This window comes from Anolis sagrei, chromosome X (assembly GCF_037176765.1).
Source record: "Anolis sagrei isolate rAnoSag1 chromosome X, rAnoSag1.mat, whole genome shotgun sequence".
Lineage (NCBI taxonomy): Eukaryota > Metazoa > Chordata > Lepidosauria > Squamata > Dactyloidae > Anolis > Anolis sagrei.
In genome coordinates, this window is record NC_090034.1 from 93,657,683 (window position 1) to 93,679,396 (window position 21,714).

The following is a 21,714-nucleotide window of genomic DNA, read 5'->3' on the forward strand; positions in this document are numbered from 1 at the left end:
TATTTTCTGTTGGGCATGGCAGTCCTGTGTGAAACATTTGGTTCAATTCCATCATTGGTGGAATTCAGAATGTTCTTTGATTGTAGGTGAACTGTAAATCCCAGCAACTACAACTCCCAAATGACAAAATCATCTTTTTTAGTGAAAAACATACATTGGTTTGATAGGTGTATGCTGTCAAAATTTGATGCCAATTAGTCCAGTGGTTTTTGAGTTCTGTTAATCCCACAAACAAACATTACATTTTTATTTATATATCTGTTTGGAAGCCATGCCATTGCCAACACCAAAAGCTTGGGATTAATTTAGCACAGGTTTCACTCCAGCGCCAGTGAGACAGTCATAGCATTTGCGCTCATCAAGACAGTTTCCATAGTCAGACATTCAGGGAGAGTCCCAAACATCCACAAACCCGTTGTGGCAGTTTCCACCTTTTCCAGGTCTCTTGCAATGCGTATCAGTCTGGATGAATGCTTTGCATAAGAAGAGGGGCAGCTCACCTGAGAAGGCATAGTTCCTGGGAAAATCCCTCCTCCCTTTACTCCCAGGAGAGCCTCAGGCAACTACAGGAACATGTCTACATACCAAAGACAATAGACGCAGGGAATAAAGGAAATCTACATACTTATAAACCTGTCAAGATGTAATTAATTCCATGGGTCTGTTGTGGTTAGAAACATGATTGGATTTAGTTCAGGGAAGCCTCAGGCAGCCTTGAATAGAGGAGTGAGTGGAGGCATTGTTAGCAGGAATCAAGGTCTGACATTGTCCACATTTCAATGACTTCTACTGAGGTCCACAGCCCTACAGGCATTGCCAAATTACAAATCCCATCAGGATTTACCATTTGATTGGGACTAATATGACCAAGCAAAGAGGGACATTTCACATTGCCATTTTTCACCATGGACCATAAGACTTTGCTGTTAGGAAAAGCAGCAGGAAACTGTTCAAATATAAAGTGCAAGCCTACAAAGATAAACATTCTTTTCCACCTTAGTATCAATTTTGCTTCATTTCAAAATTTATTTTATTGTTTATAGTTTGAATTAGATCTCTACTGAGACACCACTTTCTTTTAAGTGGTTAGGATATCAAGATATTAATCCAAACATGGGCAAATTTCAGCCCTCCAGGTGATTTGGAATCCCACAGATATATAAACCTCTCTTACTTAGTTTCCAATATACCTCACAATCTCTGAGGATGCCTGCCATAGATGTGGGCGAAACGTCAGGAGAAAATGCTTCTGGATCATGGCCATAAAACCCGGAAAACTCACAGCAACCCAGTAACATGACTTTGTTAGTGTCCAATATACCTCACAACCTCTGAGGATGCCTGCCATAGATGTGGGCAAAACATCAGGAGAGAATGCTTCTGGATCATGGCCATAAAACCTGGAAAACTCACAGCAACCCAGTAATGTGACTTTCTTAGTTTTCCTATGCGTGGAGGGCTTTTGGGTCACTCAGTACAACGAAGATGCTATGATTATGATTGTTGTGATTGTAATGATTATGATTGACTACACTATGCAAAAAAAGGGAGAAAAAATATGTTCCTAGTTTGAAAGTGTTACTTCCTTCCTGTTCAGTTGTGCGACACTTACTTGAACAAGGAAGTAGAATAAGTACTTTTTCTACTTCCTTTTTTAAAATCCTTCTATTACCTGAAACTCAAAAGTTTGTAGTTTTCCTTAATATTACATTTTTAAGCCTTTCAAAACAAAAGTTCTTGCAGTTTAATAAACTTTTCCATATTTTTTTCCTGTCTGAACCAATTAGGAAATGACATTTATAACCCAGGAACTTTTATTTTATATTATTTATATTATTTTATAAACTCAAGATCAATGCCTACCATTTAGTTTGGTTCAATATCATCATTGGTGGAGTTCGGAATGCTCTTTGATTGTGAGTGAACTATAAATCCCAGCAACTACAACTCCCAAATGACAAAATGATAGGTGTATTGTTTCCAAATTTGGTGTCAATTCATCCAGTGATTTTTGCGTTACGTTAATCCCACACACAAGCATTATATTTTTATATTATACTAGCTGTCCCTGCCACGCATCTGGTGATATGCAAAATAACATAATGAGAAAGTGTTGTTTTCTAATATATGTAATGTCTTTCTGCTTGTGGGTAAACAGTATTTCTTGCTGTTTCTTTGTCATTGTTCATGTGGAGATTGTCTGGTTTGCCCACTCTGGAACATGCAACATATAATTGTCCTTCTTTAGGGGTCCCTTTCAAATCTATCATACTATGCGTGTGTGCAAGTCATATATATGTATCTATATCTATGGCTGGATGACTCTTTGTCAGGAGGGCTTTGATTACGTTTTCTTGCCCTGGTGAAAGGAGTTGGACTGGGTGGCCTTAAGTATTTTCTGTTGGTCATGGGGGTTCTGTGAGGGAAGTTTGCTCCAATTCTGTCGTTTGCGGGGTTCAGAATGCTCTTTGATTGTAGGTGAACTACAAATCTCAGCAACTACAACTCCCAAATGTCAAGATTCTATTTTCCTCAAACTCCACCAGTGTTCACATTTGGGCATATTGAGTATTCCTGTAGAGTTTGGTCCAGATCCATCATTGTTTAAGTCCACAGTGAGCTCTGGATGTAGGTGAACTACAACTCCAAAACCAAAGGACACTGCCCACCAAACCCTTCCAGTATTTTCTATTGGTCATGGGAGAACAGTATGCCAAGTTTGGTTGGTACACTGTTCCATCGTTGGTGGGATTCAGAATGGTCTTTGATTGTAGGTGAACTATAAATCCCAGCAACTACCAAATGACAAAATCAATTTTTTGAGGGAAGGACATACATTGGGTTGTTAGGTGTCTTATGTCCAAATTTGGTGTCAATTCACCCTGTAGTTTTTGAGTTCTGTTAATCCCACAAACATTACATTTTTATTTATACTACTAGTTGTGCCCACCATGCGTTGCTGTGGCCAACCTTCCCTCTTTCTTTCATTCCTTCTTTCCCTCCATCCTTCACTCCCTCTTTCCTTCCTTCCTTCCCGTCTTTCCTTCTCTTCTTCCTTCCTTATCTCTTTACTTCCTTCCCCCTTTTTCTTTCTCTTCTGCTGTCTCTTTCCTTCCTTCTCTTTCCTTCCTTCCCTCCCTCTTTCTCTACATTTTCCCCCTTCCTTCGATTCCTCTTCCCTCTTGCCCTTTTTTCTTTCCTTCTCTCCTTCCTTCCTTCTCTAACTTTCCTTCCTTCCTTTCCCCTTTTTCTTTCCCTACCCCTTTCCTTCCTTCCTTCTCTCTTTGCTTCCATGCTTCCTTCTCCCTTTCCTTCCTTCCCTCTTTCTTTCTTTTTTCTCCCCTTCCCTCCCTCTTTCTTCCCTTTTTTCTGTACTGTTATTTAGCTTTTCATCATTTAGCTTTTGGGGGCATTTTAAGTCCCTTCTGCTGTGTTTTTCAGTGTTTTTATGAGTGATGGTCACTCCTTGGCCTGATAGGTGTATTGTGTCCAAATTTGGTGTCAATTCGCCCAGTGGTTTTTGAGTTATGTGAATCCCACAAACGAACATGACATTTATATTATATTATATTATATTATATTATATTATATTATATTATATTATATTATATTATATTATATTATATTATATTATATTATATTATATTATATTATATTATATTATATTATATTATATTATATTATATTATATTATATTATATTATATTATATTATTAAAAAACCCAGGAACAACAAAGTGTTTAATATTGATCCATCTTTTCCATTTTAATGCAGCGCCTGGCACGAGTCCCGCAGCGCCCCCTAGCGTTGATCCGGCCCCTTGCAGCTCCCTCCTTAACACTTGCCCTGGAAGTTCCCACGCGCCCAGGATCTCCTTTCATGGTCAGTGACGTCGGCAGTGGGCGGAGAAAGCCCCGCCTCTTTCCCCGGGCCCGCCTTCATATGAGTCAGAGGGGCTGAACGGAGGGACACGAGTGCTGGGAGTTTGCTCAGGAGTCGGGACCGCGTGGCAGCGAGTGAGAGAGCAACACGTTGCAATGGCTGGGTAAGCAGACTGGAAGGGGAAGCAGAACCTTGGAAGTGGAAAGGGAGCCCTTCAATTGGGGAGAAATCCCATGTTTTCCTTTCCTTGATCTGTGTTGCTACTTTGTTTATGTTGCAGTATTGTTTTGATTTGCTTGATTATGATTTACTGTGGTCGTCTCGTGGGTCTCCCTTCCTCTGCCCAGGTCTTGCAAGTTCAGGGCTTCCACGATCAGTTTAGTTCAACTACTGGGCCAAAGCAACGCGTGGCAGGGGACGGCTAGTTTATATATCCCCTGCCATGCGTTGCTGTGGCAGTCTGGTGATCTGGAAACTAAAGTAATTGGAAAGTGTTGGTTTCTAATAAATGTAATGTCTTGATGCTTGTGGATAAATACAGTATTTTCTGTTGGTCATGGGGGAAGTGTGGCCCAATTCTATTGTTGGTGGGGTTCAGAATCCTCTTTGATTGTAGGTGAACTATAAATCCCAGTAACTACAACTCCCAAATATCAAGGTCTATTTCCCCCAAACTCCACCAGTGTTCACATTTTGAGTATTTGTGCCAAGTTTGGCCTAGATCCTTCATTGTTTGAGTCCACAGTGATCTCTGGATGTAGGTGAACTACAACTCCAAAACTCAGGGTCAATGCCCACCAAACCCTTCCAGTATTTTCTATTGGGCATGGGAGTCCTGTGTGCCAATTTGGTTCAATTCCATCCATGGTGGAGTTCAGAATGCGCTTTGATTGTAGGTTAACCATAAATCCCAGCAACTACAACTCCCAAATGTCAAGGTCTATTTCCCCCTAACTCCATCTGTGACCCTAGTTGGGCATATGGAATATTCGAGCCAAGTTTGGTCCGGATCCATCATTGTTTGAGTCCACAGTGCTCTCTGGATGTAGGTGTACTACAACTCCCAAATTCAACGTCAATGCCCAATAACCCCTTCCAGTATTTTCTGTTGGTCATGGGAGTCCTGTGTGCCAATTTGGTTCAATTCCACCCATGGTGGAGTTCAGAATGCTCTTTGATTGTAGGTTAACCATAAATCCCAGCAACTACAACTCCCAAATGACAAAATCAATTTTTGAGTGATGGTCACTCCTTGGGTTAGTAGGTGTCTTGTGGCCAAATTTGGTGGCAATTAGTCCAGCGGTTTTTTAGTTATGATATCACTTAAAACAAAAAGAGCATACAAACATACAACTGGTAATATAATAATAATAATAATGATAATGATAATAATAAGGGTTCCCGCACCCTCTTGCCTTTCACTTTCCTTTGGTTTGGGATCTTTCTTCTCTGATCCTTTTAGATTTTTCAGTGTTCCCTCAACAGCACCCCAATTCAGTCCTTTCTCTCCTTCCACAAGTAACTCTAGTTCTTTTCCTTCTAGTTCTTTTCCTTCCTTTTTCCTTTTCTCAACCCCATACTCAAGGTCCCTGCCCTGATCTGGAAGCTTTCAAAGTCAAAATCCAGCTTTGAATCGCATGATTTCTCTGAATCTCAAAGTTGCTGGCAAGGGGATTCTGGGAGTTGCAGTCCAGATGAGCAACTCTTAACCCAGATTGCCTTTTGTGCTACTCGGAATTAGGCCCATTGAGTGAATTGTTTCTTGCTGTTGGGCAAAGAGGGCACAGGGTGGCAGTTTTGTATATCGGTGACATTCATTGGGTTTTGAGATTATTATTATTATTATTATTATTATTATTATTATTATTATTTACACCCAGGTATGGAACCACCTGGTTCCACATCTGGGTGTATAATAATAATAATAATGTATTGTCAAAGGCTTTCATGGTCGGAATCACTGGGTTGTTGTAGGTTTTTTGGGCTGTATGGCCATATTCCAGAAGCATTCTCTCCTGACGTTTCACCCACATCTATGGCAAGCACCCTCTGTTTCCAACAGGCCTCCCAACAAATTACTCTTTGTCTGCTGGACGCCAATGTTGATGTTGTATTTGGCCACCTTGATAAGCACTGAATGGCCTTGCAGCTTCAAAGCCAGGTTGCTTCCTGCCTGAGGGTATCCTTTGTTGGATTGTTTCTTGTCTGGAATTCCCCTGTTTTTGAGTAATGTTATTTATTTACTGTTCTGATTTTAGAGTAATACTCGTAGCCAGATTTTGTTCATTTTCATAATTCCCCAGATATATAAATCTCATTTGAAGTAGGATCCAAAAAGAATCAATCAGGGCCAGCTAACACCTCCCAACAATAAAGGATTCCCCCCAGGCAGCAACCAGCCAGGCTTTGAAGCTGCAAGGCCATTCAATGCTAATTAAGGTGGCCAATTGCAGCATCCACATTGGCGTCCAGCAGACAAGAGTCCTTTCTCCCACCATGGGCATTCCACAATATAAAAACCTTACTTGCCTAGTTTCCAACAGACCTCACAACCTCTGAGGATGCCTGCCCTAGATGTGTTCGAAACGCCAGGAGAGGATACTTCTGGAACATGGCCATACAGCCTGGAAAATTCACAGCAACCCCCTTATTATTGTTGTTGTTGTTATTTAGGTTGGAATAGGCCTTTTGCTTCTCTCTACTCCTCTACCCACCCTCTCCATCCCTTCTTGTCCTTTGCCTCTCTTTTTATCTCCACTGGTTGGCAGTTCCTCTTTCTGTTTTGATGCCTTTCCTCTTTCTGTTTTGATACACTTCTAAACCCAAAGGCTGATGAAACTCACCCATAACATTCTCTGTTGTGCAACCTGGGTCTTTTGTCATCTGGATGATCTGGGTTGGGGAAGTTTGCCTCCACCCCAGACACTCCCTCTCTCCGGTATTGACTTTTATCATCAAACAAAGTGGTTGCTGTTCTTTCCTTCTCCTGCTTTTCCTGCCTATGTTTTGTGCTCTTGCTGCTTTTACACTTAATGAGAGCATTTGGCCTAATACGGGCAATTTGGGCCCCATAGTCATAGTTTGAAACTGCATTATATGGTTGCATAGATGGGGTCTCGGGCTAGCAGCCCCTTTTCCTGGCTTTCGGGATCTTTTTCTAGTATGACCCTTTACAACAGGTATAGGCAAACTTCGGCCCTCCAGATATTTTGGACTGTTAGGTATTGTGGGAGTTGAAGGATTCTTGAGGATATTTGCTATAGATGCAGGCGAAATGTCAGGAGAGTGCCTCTAGAACAAGGCATGGGCAAACTTCAGCCCTCCATGTGTTTTGGACTTCAATTCCCAAAATTCCTAACAGTCCACCTGGAGGGCCGAAGTTTGCCCATGCCTGCTTTACAAGATGTACCTTCAAGCTTGTGATGAGTTTCATGGAGTTTTCCTAGACAAGGGATACTCAGAAGTAGTTTCCTCTGAAATATTGTCGCTAGAATTGGGTTGGTGGTGTCCCATCCAAGGACTAGCCAGGAATGACCCTGCTTAGCTTTCCACTCTATTGTACTTTTACTGCATTCTGTGGAATTCTGGGCTCCAAATATGGAGAGCTTTCTGAAATCTAAAAGTTGTTGGGTACACACTATCATTGTGTTTTTTGGGGCTGAGAGAGTGTGACTCACCTGACATCATCTAGTACAGACATGGGCAAACCTGGGCCATCCAGGTGTTTTGGACTTCAACTCCCACCATTCCTAACAGCCTCAGGATCTTTCATTTTTCCTCTCAGCCACTTAAGTGGCTGAGCTGAGATGGCTAAGTTAGTACTTAGTTGTATAAAGAGACACTTCCTTCTCCTTAGTATTGGCCAAACATTGCTGTGTATGACTGATGCTTGTACTGAAAAGTGTGACTGTGTCCTTGATTTCTAAAAAAAAACTGGATTCTCTGCAGAATTAGCCATGCTTGAGTCATACCACAATCCCGTCTAGATACAACTGAGTTCATACCGGGTCATTTTGCATGCTGTTGTGTTTTCTCCTAGCAAGGCGATTTCAGGTCACTTTCCTTTTGGATCATAATCCCAAAAAATGAGCTTTTCCAAGTATTTCTATGCTTCAGCCTTTTAATTTGTTGCTTGACTTCTGGTTACCCCATGAATGCTAGTTTTCTGAGGCAAGAGGTACTAAAAGAATGCCGTGGTTCCCAACCTGTGGTCCGCAAGAACTAAAATATGGCCTGCAGCCTCACCGTTACTACACCGAGAGCAACTGGTCTTGCAAAATCCTGTTATAGTGCCGAGGCTTATTAAATATGGTTTTCTGTGGGTGAGCAGATGGTGACTACTGGGTGGATTATGTTCTGTATCAGAAAGTAGAGCTGATGTGATCTATCCAATGCAACAAAATCTAAAGTTGACCAAAAACTGATTCGTAACTATTTTGGTACTAATGTTGGAAAGTGGTCCCTGGTCAAAAAAAGGTTGGGAACCACTGCAAAAGTGGTTTCCCCTGAAATATTGCCTACTGCACCTGGTAATTGTTGACAAGTCTCTCACCCAGGGATGACAAATTTAATTCTTGATATTGTCTTTTCATATCTGTTCAGATTGGCATTGGGAGATGGTTGTTTCCAGTTTGATGTGCCATGTTCAAAATCAGGATTTATTTATTTATTTATTAACCATATTTATTGAACAGGTCCCTTTCCAGTGCATCCTTATCTACACTGATTTTTAAAGCCAACTGGCACCTATTTGGATTTTTCCAAATCCCAGTACAACACTGAAACCTCTGTGCCATATTGGGTCAAGAGTGTGTGGTTTAGTGACTTGAGTGCAGGGCTATGACACTGAAGACCAGGATTCAAATCCCTGCTTAGCCATGAAAACCCACTGGTTGAGTCGTACACTCTCAGCCTCAGAATGTCCTATGATAGTTGTCACAAGTTGGAAATGACTTGAAGACACAGCAACAAAGCTATTCTCAGTAATGTCATTGAAGATCTTGTCTCATATTGGTTCATGGACATCCTGTGTTTATTTTCCTTTTTGCTCCATTGGCATGAGTTGGTTTGTGGCACCCTCTCTTTGCCCTGACAAGGAGTTTCCCGGGGTGGATAAAAACTTATTGATCCTTAGATGGAGAAGAACGGAAAGCCCCCTAAAAGCCAAGGAGAACAAGAAAACAACCGTACTCTATTGAGTGGAATAGTTGGGAAATTCTGGTGACCTCATAAGAAGATAACAGGGCACTTCAGTATTATGTGCTGTGAGTGTTCATGCCCTTAAGTTCCCTGTTAACTTAGGGCAACCCCCTGAATTTCATAAGAAATTTCAAAGGCAAGGAACATGTGGATGTGGTTTTGCCAATTCCTTCCTCTGAAATATCACCTACAATCCCGGTGGTCTGTTATCTAGATATTAACCAGGACTGACCTTGTTTGGTGGTCCATCATATAGATATTAACCAGCACTGACCTTGTTTAACTCCCAAGATCAGATGGGATCTGAAACCTTTTTGGTCATTTCCTAGGTATCAGAACAACTTACACACATACATAACACAGAGTTCATTAAGTCTGTGTTTCAATGCAGTATAAATATGTAGCCTCTTTCTGTTTATAGATTAAACTGAACTACTTGGCTAAAGGCTGATAGTCCTCAAGCTATATATTTACCTCTGTGCCTAAGGTGGCAAAAAACTTGGTTTGAAGAGTGCTGCTAACTTTTGGATCATGACACCTTTATCCTCAAATCTTCTGGATTTTGCGTTGCTGTGAGTTTTCCAGGCTGTATGGCCACTTTCCAGAAGCATTCTCTTCTGACATTTCACCCACATCTATGGCAGGCATCCCCTGAGGTTGTGAGGTCTGTTGGAAACTACGCAAGTGAGGTTTATACATATCTGTGGAATAAAGTCCAGGGTGGGAGAAAGAACTCTTGTCTGTTGGAGGCAAGTGTGAGTGTTGCAATTGGCCACCTTGAACACTGAATGGTCTTGCAGCTTCAAAGCCTGGCTGGTTACTGCCTGGCAGGATCCTTTGTTGGGAGGTGTTAGCATGAAAGGTTGCCATAGATGCAGGCGAAACATCAGAGAATGCTTATGGAACATGGCCATACAGCCCGGAAAACACACAACAACAACCCAATGATTTCTGCCATGAAAGCCTTTGGCAATACATACAAAGAATGTTTATATTGCTGCAAGTGCCCAAGGCAATCTATTTTAGCGTTTGTCCCATGCTGTTATCTCTTCCGGTGGTTAAAGGGCACCGAGATGGGGTTTTGCTACTTACTGTTCCATATCCATTCCACTTTTGTTTCTGATCAGCCATTTGGCAAATGTTTCCTGTTTCAAAAGATGTGTGAAATTGTTTGCAAGCCATCCGGAGGTACACATTGTGCATATTACCTATGGCCTGATTGCAATTTGGATGAGAAATAGGCTAATTCAGTGGGTGAATTGGTCACTTTTGTCTCTCTCTCAAAATTTGGATGTCAGTTTGGGCTTTTGAAATCAATCTATTAATCCTGCTTAATTTATATTCTCTCGATAGTCAAGTCTCGAGTGACTTTTTAAATGGGTTTTTATATTGATTTCTGGGTTTGCGAGAAAAGGGAATCCACTGGATTGTATGAGCCAACAGGAGACGCACAGCTTGTCCTTTGCGTCCTCCTGTTGGAAAGAACTGTGCGAGACCCTGAAGTTTCATTTCTGTGCTCGTAAATGTTGACAGTACCCCCGGAAGCAGCTTCTGTGTAATCTTTTTGGCTCTCCTTTACAATGATGTCATCCGGTCTTTGCGTGTGCCTTTGTTTTTATCACTTCTGTGTGGCTCTTGTGGGGACAGCAGAGGCAGGTGAGCCGGCTGATGCAAGAAACAGCAAAGGTAATGGGTGCCTAGGTGTTGGGACTTGGGGGGCAGGCAGGGGAAGAAAAAGACACCTATAATGAGTACCTTATTCTTCCTGGATTCACAACTTTGCAAAACTACAATTCCCATGATTACATACCATTGAGCCATGACAGTCAAAGTGCAGTGTAGGTGTACCTCTAGTCCAACATTCAAACAACTACATTGTCTGTATTACTTTTTAGAATTGTGTTAGAATTACTCAAATTATGCTTTGGCTCAGTGATTCTCAACCTTCCTAATGCTGCAACCCCTTAATAGACTTCTTCAAGTTGTGGTGACCCCCAACCATAATAATATTTTCGTTGCTACTTCATAACTCTTAATTTTGCTACTGTTATGAATTGTAATGTAAATATCTGATATGCAGGATGTATTTTCATTCACTGAACAAAATTTGGCCCAAATACTGCTGGGATTGGGGGGATTGATTTTGTCATTTGGGAGTTGTAGTTGCTGGGATTTATAGTTCATCTACAATCAAAGAGCATTCTGAACTCAACCAATGATGAAATTGAACCAATTTTGGCATGCAAAATTCCCATGACCAATAGAAAATAATGGGCGGGTTTGGTGGGCATTGACCTTGAGTTTTAGAGTTGTAGTTCACCTACATCCAGAGAGCACTGTGGACTCAAACAATTTATTTTTTTTATTTATTATTCGAACTTATATGCCGCCACTCCCCTGGGGCTCGGAGTGGGTTACAAGAACAGGCTAAAATCGAACACAATTTAAAAACAGCAAGATCAAAGATCAAAAGCCCGTCGAAACAGATATTTCTTACATGCCCTGCGGAAAGCTGATAAGTCCCGCAAGGCTGGATCTGGACCAAACTTGGCACAGATACTCAATATGCCCAAATGTGAACATTGGTGAAGTTTGGGGAAAATGGACCTTGACATTTGGGAGTTGTAATTGCTGGGATTTATAGTTCACCTACACCCAAAGAACATTCTGAACTCCACCAATAATGGAATTGGGCCAAACTTCCCACATAGAACTCCCATGACCAGCAGAAAATACTGGAAGGGTTTGATGTGCATTTGCCTTTAGTTTTGGAGTTGTAGTTCACTTACAACTCCAAAACCCAAGGCAAATGGATCTGGACCAAATTTGGCATGGATACTCAATATGGCCAAATGTGGGCACTGGTAGAGTTTGGGGGAAAATAGATCTTGACATTTGGGATTTATAGTTCAACTACAATTAAAGAGCGTTCTGATAGAATTGGGCCAAACTTCTCTCTCAGAACCCCCATGACCAACAGAAAATACTCTGTTTCCTGATGGTCTTTGGCGACCCCTCGTAACCCGACCCTCAGGTTGAGAGATTCTGCTTTAGATGGTGGTAAGGGGGCTGCAAAAATGGTGTTCAGGAGATGCATAGAGTTTTCCCTTTAGCTGCCTTTGAGTGACTCTGTCATTTTTCGCCACTAGTGTATCTGACCCCATTTGTTGGATTTCAGAGTTCCCATGGGGAAACAAACAAAAAAGTCTGTCTCCAGGAATCTGAAGTCTACCGACTCCTATCTGCAGACTTCAGGAATTGCGGGGTGTAGTGGCTATCTTCTCAATGCTAATTCTTGAGGTTCATGAACAACAGAGTGCCTCAACAGTTATGTTGTGGGCTCCCTAGATTGTTGGTCACTATGTGGAGTAGAACAGCAGACGCAGTAAACCTTAGATTTGATTTGTCTTAGCCACTTCTATTGAAAACAATGAGTGCTGTGAGTTCTGGGAAATTAGGTTGGGGTGAGGCCAAAGTCAGGGCAATAACAAAGTTTTTTTTATCGTGCCTTGCAGCATTCATGTCTTTCTGGTTTTGGAAAACAGGGAGGGAGTGGTCTGTCAACAACAAGGAGCTATAAACCTTGCATAGCTCCCAACTGCCTTGTGTTAGTGATTAGGATGGCGATGTGTGTATAAACACACATACACTCAAGTTGTGTGCCTTTGCTGATGTGTAATATAGGCAGACTGGCTTCCTGGGAACACACAGTCATACGCCTCTTTCTGCTTTTGTTTTGCTTCCCACTTCCAAACACAATCTCTGTCTGTTGCACAAAGTTTTGCAACCCACTCACTGTGTACTTCCATGTCCCATAACCGACAGATAGTCGGTTGAGACAAGCTGTTCCAGGAAGTTGGTCAGGCCAGTTTGCTGGGAGGGGAGAAGGGTTTGCTCATACAAAGGCTATGAGTGTACAGATCTTGACTACAGGTGTGTTGCGTGAGTGTGGAGACAAGGTGAGCAATTGCTGTATTTCCAGGTGCATTGCTGTTTGTAGGAGTGGGATGCTCATATCTGCTCATATCTGCACATCAAGTGTTAGCTCAAGATTAAGGACCTTTCACACAACATACCCCCTGTGATTCCACTTTTACTGCAATGGCAGCATCTTATGCAATCCTGATATTGGTAGGGAAAATAATAATAATAATAATAATAATAATAATAATAATAATAATTTTATTTTTATACCACTTTTAGAACACAATTGCAGCTCTAGTGCCTCCCCAAACTACAAATCCCAGAATTTCATTGTATATCACCAATCCTAGTTTTGCTGTAAGTTTTTCGGGCTGTATGGCCATGTTCCTGAAGCATTATCTCCTGACATTTCACCTGTCTATGGCAGGCAGCCTCAGAGGTTGTGAGGTCTGTTGGAAACTAGGAAAATGGGGTTTATATAACTCTGGAATGTTCAAGGTGGGAGAAAAACAGCTAATGAGCTCTCAACAAAGGATTTCCCCAGGTAGTTAGAAGCTACACGTTGAAACTGCTAGGTCATTAAATGCAACATATAAACATTCTTTGTATGTATTGTCGAATGCTTTCGTTACTGGAATCACTGGGTTGTTGTATGTTTTCTGGGCTGTATGGCCATGTTCCAGAAGCATTCTTTCCTGATGTTTCGCCTGCATCTATTACAGCCTTTCATGCTAACATCTCCCAATAAATGGTTCTGCCAGCCAGCAACCAGCCAGGCTTTGAAGCTGCAAGGCCATTCAGTGCTAATCAAGGTGGCCAATTGAAACATTCACACCTACTTTCAACAGACAAGAGTTCTTTCTCCCATCTGGACATTCCACAGATATATAAACCCAATTTTTCTAGTTTCCAACAGACCTCACAACTTCTGAGGATACCTGCCATAATTGCAGGTGAAATGTCAGGAGAGAATGCTTCTGGAACATGGCCATACAGCCCAGTAAACTCACAGAAACCTGGATTAAAAACATATTCAGAACTAAAACTGTGGATTGAGAGAGACTTGTGTTCAATTTGCCAATTTGGAGTGGTTTGCCTTTTCTTAACCCTTGTCCTTCTTGGACTACAACTTCAAGAAGCCGCAAATCAGCATGGGTATGCACCACTTTTGGGAGTTAGTTCCCAATGTAGCATTTCTTCCCTGGTTGGGGAAGATGAATGTATTCGAGGCAGTGGTTCCCAAGTACTGTTGCTCTATGTCAAGGTTCCACAAACTTTTAAACAGAGGGCCAAGTCCCAATCTCTCAAACTGTTGGAGGGCCGGACTATAATTTGAAAAAAACATGCATGAATTCCTATGCACACTGCACATATCTTATTTGTAGTGCAAAAACACTTTAAATCAATACAATAATTAAAATGAAGAACAATTTTAACAAAAGTAAACTTACTAGTATTTCAATGGGAAGTATGGGCCTGGTTGATGAGATAGGGTTGTTGTTGTTGTTGTTGTTGTTGTTGTTGTTGTGTGCTTTCAAGTCATTTCAGACTTAGGTTGACCCTGAGCGAGGGACAGGTAAATGACCTTGGAGGGCTGTATCCGGCCCTCGGGCCTTAGTTTGAAGACCCCTGTTCTAGGTGTTGTGAGAGAGTGTGGTATAGACGGTAAGAGTATGGCTCTGAAGACCACCCATGGATCTGGATGAGTCACATTCTCTCAGCCTCAGAGGAAGGCAAAGGCAGACCCCCCCCCCCCCGAGCAAATCTTGTCAGGAAAGATCCATAATAAGTTTGCCTTATAGTGCTAATGTTTGATCTCTACTAGCAAAGGATGGAGTTCGTTTTTGACCTTTTCCCTTGGATTGTAGTATGCATTTGAGTCTTTTTTTTCCAACTAAAGGCAACCCCGTCATTGAGTTTTCTAAGACAGCGAATGTGACTTGTTTAAGGTCACCCAATGGATTTCCAAATCAGACCCATTATGTGAATTGATAGCAATGTGAAATCACCCTCCCTTTTCAAAATGCCCTTTTGACTGGGTTTTGCTTTGGCTCTGACTTATTGGAGAAGCAGGTCAGGAATGCTGACTCTTACTGTTCCCAAGAACCGATTGGTTAGCAGCCTTGTTTGATAGCAAACGTTCCCTGGCTCACCTGTATGAGTCATCTGTGGCACTGTTTGACCTGGGTTCACCTCTGATTCCACATCCCGTAGGATGCTGGGGATTGTGCTTTGCGGAGGCACTGTTGCTTTCTCACCAAACATTCTAAAGACCTTATCCTAAATTGCAAATCCCAGTACTTGGAAAGGATGTTGCCATAGTAGTAAAAGTGGAACCACAACACTAAGGAACTTTGCAAAATGAAAGACAGCTTAGTTTGCCTGTGGATTACTTTACTGCAGTGGTTCTCAACCTTCCTAATGCTGCGATCCCTCATGTTGTGGTGAACCCCAAAACATAACAGTATTTTCGTTGCTACTGCATAACTGTAATTTTGCTACTGTCATGAATTGTAATGTAAATATCCAATATGCAGAATGTATTTTCATTCACTGGACCCAATTTGGCATAAATACTCAAAATTTGAGTACTGGTGGGGTTTGGAAAAAATATACCTTGACATTTGGAATTTGTAGTTGCTGGGATTTATAGTTAACCTACAATCAAATAACATTCTCAACTTCACCAATGATGGAATTGAATCAGACTTCACACAGAATTCCCATGACCAACAGAAAATACTGGAATTGTTTGGTGGTCATTGACCTTGAGTTTGGGAGTTGTCGTTCATCTGCATCCAAAGAGCATTGTGGACTCAAACAATGATGGATCTGGACCAAACTTGGCAAGAATCTTCAATGTGCCCAAATTTGAACACTGGTGGAGTTTGGGGAAAACAGACCTTGACATTTGTGAGTTGTAGTTGCTGGGATTTATAGTTCTCCTACAATCAAAGAGCATCCTTAACGCTCCCAATGATAGAATTGGGCCAAACTTCCCACACAGAACCCCCAAGACCAACAGAAAATACTGTGTTTCTGATGGTCTTTGGTGACCCCTCTGACAACCCTCCTCATGACCCACCTCAGGGGTCCCGACCCCCAAGTTGAGAAATGCTGCTTTACAGGAATGCTTGGTCTGCATATTGCAGGTTGATTTCAAAATAAAAAATAAATGCCCCTGCTGGGTTTGCTATGGTTCTATGAATTGGTTTTTGTGATGCCATTCCCTTTGCAGCTGAGTGTCAGGAACAGGCTGTATTGTACCCTAACCAAAATGAGGAGTTAGAGCTATCCCTCCATTGGCAGGCAAAGTCTTTTCAAGTCTCTGATCCAAATGTTTTTAAACAAAGACCTGATAAGAGGATGCTGGAATGTTTTTAACTCCATTGTGTTCCTTTCTGTTATTGCATGTCTTATGTTTTAGCCATGTTTTGCAAAAAGTTGAGAAAGGTTATCTGAAATGCTTGGGACCAGAAATGTTTTGGATTTTGGTATTTTTGTGTATAATATGATCTTAGAGATGAGATCCAAGGCTAAACACAAAACATTTAGGTTTTGTATACCTTATAAACATAGCCCAAAGGTTATTTTGTACAGTATTTTTTAAAAAAAAATGTTTCTGAAACAAAGTTTGAGTGCATTGAACCACGAGGAAGCAGAAGTGTCCTATCTGGACAATTTTTGGATTTGGGGGTATTTCAAATTTTGGAACTCCAAAAAAGGAATTATTTCTGACCTTGTCCACCCTTAGAACTATTCTGTATTTGAGTACCCTTGGTAACTTTGCAAACCCACTCCCTTTGTAAAAATTCTGCTTGCACTGTATTTTTGAATTTCCACTTAATTTTTTAAGTTAACTGCAATGCTAAGTACTTGGAGATGGAGAGAAATGGTTTATTAGGAGTAGCATTATTGGATAGCAGTGCCCTTACTTTGCTCCTATCTGCATCCCTGTCTTTGGGAGTGTCTGTGTGCCCCATAGTTGACAGTATTGTGGTCATTTTTAGCATCAGGGGTTTCAGAGGGGTCGCCAAAGACCATCTTAAAACACATCTGTCCTTCTCTTTTATTGTTGGTGATCTACAACTCCCAGAATTCAAAAACCGCCCCTCCAACCCTACCAGTATTCAATGTTGGCCATGTAGGTAGTGTGCCAAGCTTCGTGCAGATCCATTATGGGCTGGGTTTGATTTTAGGTGAACTATAAATCTCAGCAACTACAATAGCCAAGTGTCAATGTGGATTTTCCCCAAACTCTGCCACTGTTTCCATTTTGGGTGTTTGTGCCAAGTTTGGTCCAGATCCATCATTGTTTGAGTCCTCAGTGCTCTCTGGATGTAGGTGAACTACAACTCCAAAACTCAAGGTCAATGTCCACCAAACCCTTCCAGTATTTCTTCATGGGAGTTCTGTGTGTCAAGTTTGGTTCAATTGCATCGTTGGTGGAGTTCAGAATGCCCTTTGATTATAGGTGAACTATAAATCCCAGCAACGACAACTCCCAAATGTGAAGTTATATTTTCTCCAAACCCCACCAGTACTCAAATTTTGGATATTTATGCCAAATTGGGTCCAGTGAATAAAAATACATCCTGCATATCAGATATTTACATTACGATTCATAACAGTAGCAAATTTAGTTATGAAGTAGCAACGAAAATAATGTTATGGTTGCGGGTCACCACAAAATGAGGAACTGTATTAAGGGGTTGCGGCATTAGGAAGATCGAGAAACATTGCTGTAGGGGGTGAATAGGCTGGCATAGATGCTCTCTGGGTTCCTCCCACGACGGCAGCCACCAGCAGCTTGCTTTTGTTGACGGGTGAATGCGTAAGACCACGGTTGTGACCCAGTTGACGGCTCCCTGATGTAACAGCCCTGCAATCTGCCTTCCTCCTTCCGAGTGGAGTGAGTCACTTCTCTCCCATCGGCCGGCAGAGTCACTCGAAGGTGTTGCAACTTGAAGACAAAAGGCTTCCTTGTGCTGAAACAGGAAATCTGCATTTGTGTCTCAGCCTAAGTGGATACAGGGACTTGCCTGGCCTCAGCAAAAAAACAGAAAGAGAAATGGGACTGGGGTGTTCCTATGAGCTCAATTATTTTCTGGTTCCATTGTAACTTTTCTTGACCTTGCCAGGATTGAGTAGGATCTCTTGTTTCGCCCTCAGGATACAAAACCAACAGTCGACCATGCAAGAAGAAGTAGAAAAGGGAGTCCGGTTTCTCTGTCGCATGGTGAGGAACCGGAACGAGAAAGTGGACAAGCAACGGGTGGAGCGTTTCGGCGAGTGCCTGGTTGCCATCTTGTGTGAACGCTACACCGGGCACTGGTACCCAGAGAAACCCCTCAAAGGACAGGCTTACAGGTAAGCAACAGTGTCTGGGTTGTGATTCGTTTTAAGTTGAAGAGGGAGGAGTTACGATCGGTTTGATGTTGGGGGATTGTGCATCCCTTTGGATGTTGTTGAACTGTAGCTCTCATCAGCCTCCATTAGCATTGTCAGTAGGAAGGAGCGGTGGTGTGTGTGGTTGAACAACATCCAGAGGTAGATCCAGTGCTGGGTTTTATAAGTTACCAAGCTACTTTCTAGCGGCATATAAGTGTATTAAAGGTAAACATAAAATGTTTCCCCTCCAACTCTGGGGGGTGGTGCTCATCTTCATTTCTGAACCAAAGAGCCGGCTTTGTCCATAGACACCTCCAAGGTCATGTGGTTGGCATGACTGAATGGAGTGCCGTTACCTTCCCGCTAAAGCAGTATCTATTGATCTACTCACATTTGTATCATAGAATCATAGATTCAAAGAGTTGGAAGAGACCTCATGGGCCATCCAGTCCAACCCTCTGCCAAGAAGCAGGAATATTGCATTCAAATCACCCCTGACAGATGGCCATCCAGCCTCTGTTTAAAAGCTTCCAAAGAAGGAGCCTCCACCACACTCGGGCAGAGAGTTCCACTGCTGAATGGCTCTCACAGTTAGGAAGTTCTTCCTAATGTTCAGATGGAATCTCCTCTCTTGTAGTTTGAAGCCATTGTTCTGCGTCCTAGTCTCCAAGGAAGCAGAAAACAAGCTTGCTCCCTCCTCCCTGTGGCTTCCTCTCACATATTTATACATGGCTATCATATCTCCTCTCGGCCATCTCTTCTTCAGGCTAAACATGCCCAGCTCCTTAAGCCGCTCCTCATAGGGCTTGTTCTCCAGACCCTTGATCATTTTAGTCGCCCTCCTCTGGACATATTCCAGCTTGTCAATATCTCTTGTCAGTATCTTTTTGAACTGCTATGTTGGCAGAAGCTGGGGCTAATAGCAGGAGCTCACTCCCGCTCCCAGGATTCAAACTGTTGACCTTTTAACCTGCTGCACCACCGGTGGCTCATACAGGTGTATATTAAGCACACCTATAAAATCTGAGCCTTTGCTTTCGAGCACTAAATTCATGCTTGATCTAATGAAGTTGTGTACATGCTCGTGATTTTTGTTAACGATCAAGAGAAAACTCTCTGCTCATGCTCAGAGCCCCATCACACAGTTTTTTTAATCATGTCAGGAGCGACTTGAGAAATTGCAAGTTGCTTCTGGTGTGAGAGAATTGGCCATCTGCAGAGACGTTGCCTGGGGATGGCTGGATGTTTTGATGATTTGCCATCCTTGTGGGAGGCTTCTCTCATGTCCCCACATGAAGAGTTGGAGCTGTCAGAGGGAGCTCATCCGCACTCTTCCCAGATTCGAACCTCTGACCTGTCAGTCTTCAGTCCTGCCAGGACAAGGGTTTAACCCACTGCACCACCAGGGGCTCCTCTAGGTGAACTATAAATCCCAGCAACTACAACACCCAAATGTCAAGGTGTATTTTCCCAAAATTGCAAGTGTTACCATCCTGTGAGAGGTTTCTTTCATGTCCCCTCATGGGAAGCTGCGACTGACAGATGGAAGCTCACCCCGTCTTGTGGATTCAAACCCCCAACCTTCAGGTCAGCAGTTCAGCCAGCACAAGGGTTTAACCCATTACGCCACCGCAGCTGCTATCACACATTGAAAGGGACATATGTCACATGCACAATATCCTTGTGTCTATTCTCTATCTCCAGGTGAGATACAGGTGTCCAAAATACTGGAAATACAGTGCCGGATTTCCGGAGCTGTAGCCCAAAATATTTCAAAATTTAACTTAGGTGGGTGTGACTGATCTAGATTTCTGATGATTTGACTTCGTTTGCTACGTTCCTTTTCTTAGTTCAGGGTGTTGGGTTTGCAAACACACATCCCTCCTCCAGTTGCGTCTGAGCCGACTGGGTTTCTTGGCTTGCCAGAAGGTCACTGCTTGACTTCTTTTGCAAAATCAGAATAACAAAAAAGAAAGACCATGAACGCAGTAACCTCTGTCAGCGCTTACACCACAAGGATGAGCTTAATCAGCAAAAAGGATCACAAAACAACATGCTGTGTTTAATGTCAAGGAAATGGTGGAGGTCTGTCGTGGCTTCAGCTGTGGAGATGGAAAACAAGCCTGTTTAACTAGAAAGGAAGTTCATTTTCTCTTTATCAGAAACATCAAAAGCCCAACAATGGAAGAAACAGGGCATTTGCATACATTGTGTTGTCAGAAGTTTTCGTGACCGGAATCACTAGGTTGCTGTGAGTTTTCTGGGCTGTATGGCCATGTTCCAGAAGCATTCTTGCCTTATGTTTCTCCCACATCTATGGCAGGCATCCTCAGGGGTTGTGAAGCCTGTTGGAAACTAGGCAAGTGAGGTTTATGTATCTTTGGAATGTCCAGGGTGGGAGACAGAACTCCTGTTTGCTCGAGGCAAGTGTGAATGTTGCAGTTGGCCACCTTGATTAGCATTTAATGGCCTCACAGCTTCAAAGCTTGGCTGATTGCTGCCTGGGGGATCCTTTGTTGGGAGGGCCATATTATTATTATTATCATTATTATTATTATTGTATTGTCAAAGGCTTTCGTGGCCAGAATCACTGGGTTGTTGTAGTTCTTTTCAGGCTATATGGCCATGTTCTAGAGGCATTCTCTCCTGACGGTTCACCTGCATCTATGGCAAGCATCCTCGGAGTAGTGAGGTAGTGAGACCTCACTACCTCTGAGGATACTTGCCATAGATGCAGGTGAAACGCCAGGAGAGAATGCCTCTAGAACATGGCCATTTAGCCCAAAAAAATATACAACAACCCATCATCATCATCATCATCATTATTATTATTACTAATTGCTGCCTGTGGGATCCTTTGTTGGAAGGTCCATTATTATTATTATTATTGACCTTCCAACAAAGGATCCCCCAGGCAGCAATTAGTAATAATAATAATAATAATAATAATAATAATAATGCAAAGACTCTGGCACAAGCCAGTAAAGGTGGTACCAGTGGTGATCGGTACACTGGGTGCAGCGCCTAAAGACCTTGGCCTGCACTTAAACACAATCAGAGCTGACAAAATTAACATCTGCCAGCTGCAAAAGGCCACCTTACTGGGATCTGCACACATTATTTGCTGATACATCACACAGTCCTAGACACTTGGGAAGTGTCCGACGTGTGATCTGATACAACAGCCGGCAGAGTGATCCCTGTGCAGACAATGAGACTTAAGCAATGTCTAGTCATTGAATTCTTGACAGCAGAAGGTGTCACCTCAACATCTTTATAAACTTGCTCACTCAACGACACACAGTACTCACATCAACA

The 21,714-nt window shown here is 42.3% G+C and overlaps 1 protein-coding gene across 1 annotated transcript in view; it reads left to right on the forward strand.

Moving 5' to 3' along the window:
- Positions 1-21,714, forward strand: part of LOC132780274 (protein BTG3-like) — a 37,864-nt gene that overhangs the window by 8,258 nt on the left and 7,892 nt on the right. Inside the window, exons 2-3 of the mRNA XM_060783885.2 lie at positions 3,775-4,045; positions 18,178-18,375. Of these exons, the coding sequence (XP_060639868.2) occupies positions 4,038-4,045; positions 18,178-18,375 (206 nt within the window). The 5' untranslated portion in view covers positions 3,775-4,037. The remainder of the gene's footprint in view (positions 1-3,774; positions 4,046-18,177; positions 18,376-21,714) is intronic.